Source organism: Daphnia pulicaria, chromosome 7 (assembly GCF_021234035.1).
Source record: "Daphnia pulicaria isolate SC F1-1A chromosome 7, SC_F0-13Bv2, whole genome shotgun sequence".
Classification (NCBI taxonomy): domain Eukaryota; kingdom Metazoa; phylum Arthropoda; class Branchiopoda; order Diplostraca; family Daphniidae; genus Daphnia; species Daphnia pulicaria.
The window spans coordinates 4300142-4308321 of record NC_060919.1 but is presented as its reverse complement, the minus strand read 5'-3'; the positions used below and the strand labels follow the sequence as shown (position 1 = coordinate 4308321).

At 40.2% G+C, this 8180-nt stretch overlaps 1 protein-coding gene and 1 long non-coding RNA gene across 2 annotated transcripts; one reads left to right on the top strand and one right to left on the bottom strand.

Moving 5' to 3' along the window:
- Window positions 1-3532: 3532 nt before the first annotated feature.
- LOC124350318 lies at window positions 3533-5344 on the top strand. Its single transcript, XR_006920756.1, has 4 exons — window positions 3533-4192; window positions 4259-4397; window positions 4466-4669; window positions 5077-5344. It is a non-coding gene; the product is annotated as an uncharacterized LOC124350318 (long non-coding RNA).
- A 226-nt stretch (window positions 5345-5570) lies between these two features.
- On the bottom strand, window positions 5571-7890 carry LOC124348516. Its single transcript, XM_046798743.1, has 6 exons — window positions 7657-7890; window positions 7451-7591; window positions 6987-7085; window positions 6658-6916; window positions 5798-5856; window positions 5571-5603 (listed from the first exon to the last, which is right to left on the bottom strand). The coding sequence occupies exons 2-6, from the start codon at window positions 7463-7465 to the stop codon at window positions 5571-5573; spliced, it is 465 nt and encodes a 154-aa protein (XP_046654699.1). The 5' UTR covers window positions 7466-7591; window positions 7657-7890.
- Between the last annotated feature and the right edge of the window lie 290 nt (window positions 7891-8180).

The window sequence follows — 8180 nt, the reverse complement described above, 5'->3', positions numbered from 1 at the left end:
TTATTATTGAATGTTATTAAGGGTTCAATTACTTGTATTAAAATGGACTTGTTTAGACGTGAAAACGGAATTACTAAATCTAATTAGTTTTCTAGGCTAAAAGCACTGGTAGTAATTTTTTAAAAACAAAAACAAAGAACAGAATAGGATGAAATTTCTAAAAACTAATTATCACGAAAAGTCGTGAAACCGGAAACAGGCAAATTCCTTTTGCAATTTCTTTATGAACGCAACACCAATTGCAAGATTATGTAAAGATCCTTTTAAAAAAAAAAAACGGAATGAAGGATTTTGTGTAATGTACACTCAACATTTCGTCCGTGCTAGACATACACGGGCTTCTGTTATTGCTGTTATGCAATGTACGACTAATTAATGATTGTCAATGGCCTCAACGATATCTATATATCAAGGGTCTACCAGCAATCTGAATAGAGTCCCAGTAGTGGTTCAAAGAGAAGGGTTCGATTGAATGGAGAGAGTGCAGAGTGGGTCAGAGATCAACAGGGGCTGCCGGCTGCCCATCGAGGGGCGGTGACAGTCTAAATGTCAAAAGTGACATGACATGAGCTAACATATTGTGCCCATATTATTGTTGTATCTCATTTGCGTCGAGGAATAATATTTGAGTGGCGCCAGACTTATTTTTCCCTTATCCATTTGATATGATACCAGCACAGCATAGCAGTCAGCAGCAGCAGCAATAGGCTGGTTATTTGTAGGCCATTGGATAGAGATATCGTACGCATATAGACTGGTGAGTTACAGATAAAAGGCCAATCCTTTTTTCCCACTTGGATTATATAGAACTCGGGGAAAATCTCGGAGCGCGCGTGTCTCTCTCTCTCCCTAATGGAAACGTCACCAAGTTGAACGTCGACGATGACGGCTTTGTCGACTGTGACACGAGAGACCCGCGGGAGACTTTCGTCCTCCTGTATATCGACAACGACAACTGGCACGCTCCTTAGCTTCGTCCCTTTGTTGATTTCCCAAATATAAAGCGACGTTTAATTGGAAAAGGGGTTTAGAGAAGTGCTGCTCATCTTCGTAGGAAATCATATCGACACTCTATTGCCACGCATTCTAATTCCCTTACTATTTGTTATCGACGATACCCGTTAACATTTGTATCCGTCGTGGAAATAATAATTAAGTTATAATCACAACAGCTTTGGATGATTGAAAACACCCTTTTTTCCCTTCTGTTTAATATCTTTTGACGCTCATTCTTTTCTCTTTGTCCTCTCTCTCAGAATGGGAAATGATTTAGAATAAGAAAAAAGAAAAGAAAAAGTGTTTGTATGCAGATGAGACACACTTGTGTCGTGTGTAATCAGACAAGTGTCAAGCGTCGGAACCCAAAAGCAACTGCCGAAAGAATACAAAGTGCGCCTTAGACTCATGGGCGAGAGGAGTTAAGGCCTCCAATTCGATTTCCCCGTTTCTACGAGTGAAGGGATTTTCGTTTCACGGGCTGGCTGCTGTGCGCACGTTTAGAGAATCCACCGTGTGAAAATGACAAGAAAAAGATCGGAGAGAGCTGCCGCCACCGCCGCCGAGTCACGAGAGGGCAATACCCGGTGAAAAGTTTCGTGTGCAAGACACTTTTTTCTACTTCTTTTTTTTAAATATTCCGGCGTCTTGGCCTTTTGTTTCGTCAGTATGTGCGCGACGATGGCACAGTAGGCGGCGATGCATACGGAAACGTGTTAGAGTTTGATTTGCGCTCGGCTGCCCTGTCGCCGCTGCTGACGCAGAGACCATGTTCTCTAGGCTTCTGCCGCTCGCCTACATCACATTGATAGAAGAAAAGAAAAAGAGATGAAAAGCTTTTCTCTTATATTTCGTTCCTGCTGCTGGCTGCTGGCTGCGACGCTGCTGGAATTTCTCATTTCCTATACAGCACAGACATTTCACATATCAAATTGTCTCGTCTATACAGCAGCAGCAACGCAGATCGCTCGCTATATTTATTTCCATCTCCTCCCGCCAGTTAGAACACTTGACAGACTATGAAGCGAGGCACAATCGTTGCCACCAACGACGACGCACACATCAACACTCTGCACATCACAGCGTGTCGCGATCGCGCTCAGTTTCTCTTGATCTCTACATTTCTTGCTGGAGAGTTGAGCGAAGCGCATTCGCCGCTCGGCTGGCGCTCCCCGTTCCCGCCCGGAATTGACGCCAGCAGCAGCAGCAGCATCAGGGCGGGTGGTATTTATATATATATATATGTCTGTGATGGAGGAACCCATCATTCCTCCTCTTCCTTGATAATGTTGGAAGATTACATTTTCCGCCGAGACGAATTCTCTGATTGTCTTTCTTTGATGCGTCCGTGTCGATTATTTCTTCCTCATTTCACCTGGTTTCAATTCAAATCGTTTTCTTCTTCTTCTTCGTTTCTCTCTCTTTCGCTCGCGCTTCCGATGTCGCGGAAGAAAACATCCATAGACGAGCTCAGCACCTTTTCTCGCCGGCAAACAGCAGCGACGGCCCGATGCGCATTGATCGCATTGATGGCTCTGTTTGTGTGTGTGTTTGTCGCTCTTTCTTCACTGTTGAACAAACAAGATTATTTTCACAAATGTCTACACCCAAATGACAACTTTATTTTTGCTCCTCATGTCTCCACCAATAACTATAATTAACGTCAAGATGAAATTTACAATGAAAAGCCGAAGCCAATTCTCACGTACAGGAGGTGCACCAATTATATAACAGGGAAGAAGATGATGACACACGGTCCTATTATTACATCTGGAGAAAAGTTACACACAAAAGAAAGTGATGTATCCGAATTATCTTCCGCAGCTTCCCAAAGGAAGATGATGTGTACGTGTAGGAGGACGAAGAAGAAGGGGAGGATTGATCTCCTGCGAATGCATCGTGGCGTGTGATGCAACCTCCTCGACATTAGCGCAGCAGCGGACGCGCGTTCCGTCTCGTCTTTTTCTTTCTTCCTCCGCGTCTTCTCGCTTTTTGTCCGGCTAGATATATACTTAAGAAAGAGATGTAGAGACCAAGGAGAATAACCTGAATGTCAAAGAGATATAAAAGAAGAAGAAGGAGAAGAAGAAGAGGATGGTTCCGTTTGTGCATGGCTGCTTTTCAATGGTTATGAGATGGATCCGCAGTCCCCCCTACCCCTCCCACCTCTATTGAGATCCATTATATGTATTACAAGAGTACTACTTCTAATCTATCGGGACGGAGCTAGACGTGCCGCAAATTTCACTCAGGCAACAGCGAATTATGTTTCTGCGCATGTAAAGCTACTATTACTAAAATACATTGGTAATTTTAAAGAAACTATTTTTAAAGAAATTACATTAGGGTAGATAATAGTTTGTAGTGTAAATCAAAGTTTATTCAAAACGATTTCTTTAAACATGTATCACGGATCATGGAATTTGAATGAAATTTTTATACTTCGCTTTAACTCCAAAACCCACCACCTGAAAGGGTGGAACTGCCTTGTTAATTTTTTAAAAATTGATTTCACCAAATTAATTCGATCCAACACGACGAACGACTGTTTCTGTCATTCCCATTCAAATTTCCGATGTAACCCGCCATAACGCCATCTCTGGAGCTTGTCACGCGTTGCTCAGGCTTTCTTTCAGACGTCGTCTGCGTCATTTCTGCGTGGCCATGACAATGAAAAACATGACAAAAAATGTTAGGTGGCGAAGAACAGTGTTGACACTTGACAGTAAAGCACACACAGAGCAAATGCAGGAGGATGCAGGATGCGAATTTTAACTTAAACTTACATTTAACTTAATTCTTTGATTATTTTCATGACCAACAATAGAACTACATTGAATTTTAAATATTTTAGATGTCCGACAATAGAACTCCAACGATTTTAAAACTAATTTCATGTCTGATAGTAGAACTCCATTGAATTTTAAATATCTCAAATGTCCGACAATCCATCCGAATCCGATCCATCCATCCTTGAATCCTTTCCATACAGTCAAACGTGGTAATCGTGGAGGAATCTTTTGGCTCCGTCAGTAGGTGGCTAAAATCAAGTTATCCCCTTGCCGCCAGATGACGCGAGTGTCTTTGAGAGGACGAAATTTTCGCCATTTTGTTCCAAAACGCCAAGTGAAAAGGAACTTCAAATTCGTTACGGAATTGCGGTGTCGATCTACATTTTCAGCATTGAAATTTAATGGTAAATTCTAGTTTGGATTTCTCAAATGTGTCTCAAAATCCTAGACGTTGCTGTGTGAATTTACAGGAAATCTGACATATAATTTCCACTTGGCCAAATAATGGATCACGTGGACTGAAACTGCTTTCCATTTTGCGAAATGTCGTCCGTTGTTAGCTGTACCTGTTCGGATGTACGTCTCATCTCACGCAGAAACACTACAGAGGTAGTAGAGTAATTTTGTTGATCAATTTCCCTGCAATGATGCTATAGATTTTTTAAAATGGTGTTCAGGTTGGAGATCCCGTTGCCTAACTGTTGCAGAATGTGAGAACTCAATAAATTCTGAGCTCCATGGCTGGTGTCATGGCCACAGTGGTTTTGTTGCAGCCAGCTGGTGAAAGGCGTGATTGAGCCAAGTGGAGCTGCAGCTGCTGCATGCAGTTTATCGAGCTGGTGTTATCCTGAAGTGTCATTGTAGGAAGACTTTTTGAAATGGTAAGTTGATTGAATTTATTAGTTGTAACGTGGGAAGTCTTGCGTCTTATTTTTTTCCAAATTCAACTGACAAGTAAATTCTGATCTGATGTAGACTATAAGTGGTGCTATTTCTTGCTTCCAAATAATAGTTTCCGTGTGAGATATCAGACAGTGATCAGCTTCCTTTGAGTTAACAATTTTCTTCTGATCAAACTTGAAACAAAATTTCCACTCTGTCTGTATTACCAACTGTTTCTAACACTTAAGAATTGGATGTGCAGAATCCTCTTTTCATGGGATTTAATCTTTATTTAAATTTTCATTTGTAAATGGAGTCTTGGGAAAATGCCTGTCATTTGTTTTACACAATTTCTTTTGCATCTTAAGTTTGATCATGGATAATGATATTCCTTTTTTCCCCATAGGACTTAAACTATTCCTGTGCTGTTCAATGTGCAGTGGTTTTGCAGCCTGTTCCAGTTGGGAGATGTGATAAGCAGCTGATACAGGATTGAAGAAAAAGAACTGAAGTCGCTGTGCTGGTGTTCTCCTGAAATTGCTGTGCCCAACGAGTTGCAGATAGTGTTTGGTTCCTTATAGAAATTTATTTAAAGAGTCTGGAGATGATCAGTCACTTCAACCTATACTAACTTATGTAAAACTTCAAAGGTTTAAGAAATATACCAGTCAAGTACTAAACAAGATTTGTTATAAATTAAAAGACAATTAACAAAATACTTATAAAAGGAATTGCTTTATTGTCCCACCTCCACCCACAATTCCACCACATTTTACAATCACATAATACATACATACACTTAAGTTAACCCGTTGGCTGCCACGCCATACAACCCGTAGGTTGTTCTCTACTCTCTACGCGCCATGTCTGAAGGATCCATGACCAAGGCGGGACTTGCCATTACTGACAATTCACCGCATCGACAAGGGGGAACTATGGTGCATTGCCTAATAGGCTTGCCTTGCGGCAAATTTTGGGCTTGGCGACTCTCCGACCGCGCGGCATAAAATCCACGAGGCCGACCAGCGCGGCCCGTGCAAAGGAGCTAGGGAAAACAAAGGCGTGGCAGACAACGGGTTAACTAACACAAACACAAATATTGCCAACAAATGATGATCCGCGATGACATTTTGGAGATAACGGAGATGTTTTCGTGCCCATCTTCTCGACGTCTCCTCTGCATTACCTGAATAAAGAGAAAACAGTTGTTATTAAGTGAAATGCCAAAAGAGTTACATAATACAGATAGAAACAATAATCAGGTTTTTTAGCTAGAGGATTTAAAGTTGCAATTTTTTTAATTTAAAATCAAACTTGCAATATTTAGAACTGTAAACAGAACAAAGCTCACTTGCTAGTTTTTTGAAAATTTTCCGGAAGTATACCGGAAGTAACCACAGCGCCTCAACCATTGAGCTGTCGACAAATTAAACCACATATTCGTGATCTCCATGAAATTTGGGGTCGATTAGGTATCATTTAAACAAAATCGAAAATTTGGCCAAAATCGAGAATTTTCCTGAACTATAGTTCAGGAAAATTTTCAGAACCGGAAGTACGAAAACGTACATAAAAAAACATGAACTTTACCACAAATTTGAAGAGGATCACGAATTTGTGGTTCATTTGCTCGTCGAATGAATATTTACTGAACTACTGACTGAAATGATAAAACCGGAAGTAGAAAAAAACACAATATTTAAAAATCTAACAAGTGAGCTTTGTTGGTGGAATAGTTATCGTCAGTTTTCACTAAAAAATTTCCACACAACAGCTACCGATAAATGTTTAAAGATATTTTAAAGTAACTGAAACTGACTGTTTTAACAGCTGACAATTATCGAAAAGCCATCTAGCGTTAGAAAAAAAACGTCTAAGTAACAATACGTTTGCGCGCAAGTAGGGCCTGATTTCGGAATTATAACCGACACAAGTAAGTATACAATTAGAATAGATAATCTACGAAAATAAGTAAATTGTCGGGTACCTGGGCATAATCCCGTGGTGAGTGACTGCAGGTGTGTAATAGCGGCACGGAAGCGACCAGGCCGACCACTGAAGTGTTCCAACTCGTCAGTGAAGTAATAAGACAAGTTGTATTTTTGGTACGAAGCGATGAAGCAGAAGCTGGATGAGCGTACGTCGGGAAGATAAGGATGGAGCAGAACGTTGGTCATGGACAAAAGCCAGCGTTGGCTCAGGAATCTCCGTGCCAGGACCACACGATTCCACAAAGAAACTGCGTGCTCTGTAAAAAAAAAAAAAAGTTTTACATTAATGAAAATATAAAAATGAATAAAGCATATCAATCTATACCTTTTCTAAGAAGCACACTGACAAGTTCATGATGACAAAACCGAAAAAATGGAACTCACAGCAACTAACAGCATTACTCCACATGTTGAGATAAATTTCCTGATGTTAAAGAAAGTGTCATGAACTATTGTAGTATGACGATGGATGATGATGTGTTGTGATAGGAGGTTCACTTCACACACTTCATGTCACTGAAACTCTTAAGTGGAAATGGGACAAGGAAATTCTCTACGTTATTTACAAATTTACCTATAAGAAATAAAACTCTACCTATCTCTTAGCTGGGTTTACCTTCTAAACCAAAGTAAAAACACCATAACAACAAACATGCTGTTGCAGGGTACTCCACCAAAATTGCGAGATTCAGATAAGATCCTAATGAATCCTATGGTTCATAAGCAAGAATACCTATGTTATATGAAAATCTGAATTGTAATGGTCGGGTAGCAGTAATTGGGAAATACCTTATCTCGGCACATTTATATTCCACTTTATGTGCTCTTCAAACATGAGTTTTAGGCTTTTGACAGCATGAGGATCTAATGGATGGAAATTGACTGAGCACTACTAAGTCAAAGCTTGTTGGAATGACTGACAGTATGCATCTATAATTTGAAGAAAGAAGTTGGTACAGTATAAAAATAAGAAAACTAGGTAAAGATAAACCTACATAAGATACGAAGTTAAATTTTGAATTTGATAATCACAGGAATAACGAATAAGTATAAATTAGCAACAATTAGTTTCGCTAATTTCGCCTCGTTTCACCATGAAAGAACAACATCGGCGACACTAGCGACATCTAGTAATGAGTTTTTAATCTTAAGTTGGTTGCACGTCAGCCAGACAGACTTGAGACATTTCGTCGTTCACGTCGTAACCGTCGTAACTTTTCACTTGTCGGAAGTACTGAACCACTGAACTGTCAGCTTACACTTACCTGCTGGAAATCGTAAAATGGGAGGGTGGGTAATAAGGGAATTCACATTGTCAATACGACACCTAGGAAGGGGGTTGAAAACTCAACGTTATCCCGTTCAACTGGTGAGCGGGAACGCAGCATGATTAAAAATATGTCAATGATGAGTTGATGACTCGCACAATTTTTAGTCAGGCAACATAAAGTTACTCGGGAATTTAGCGGATACTTTCTATTTGTATTTATGTCTCAGTATTTATCTTAAGAGGCTTAAA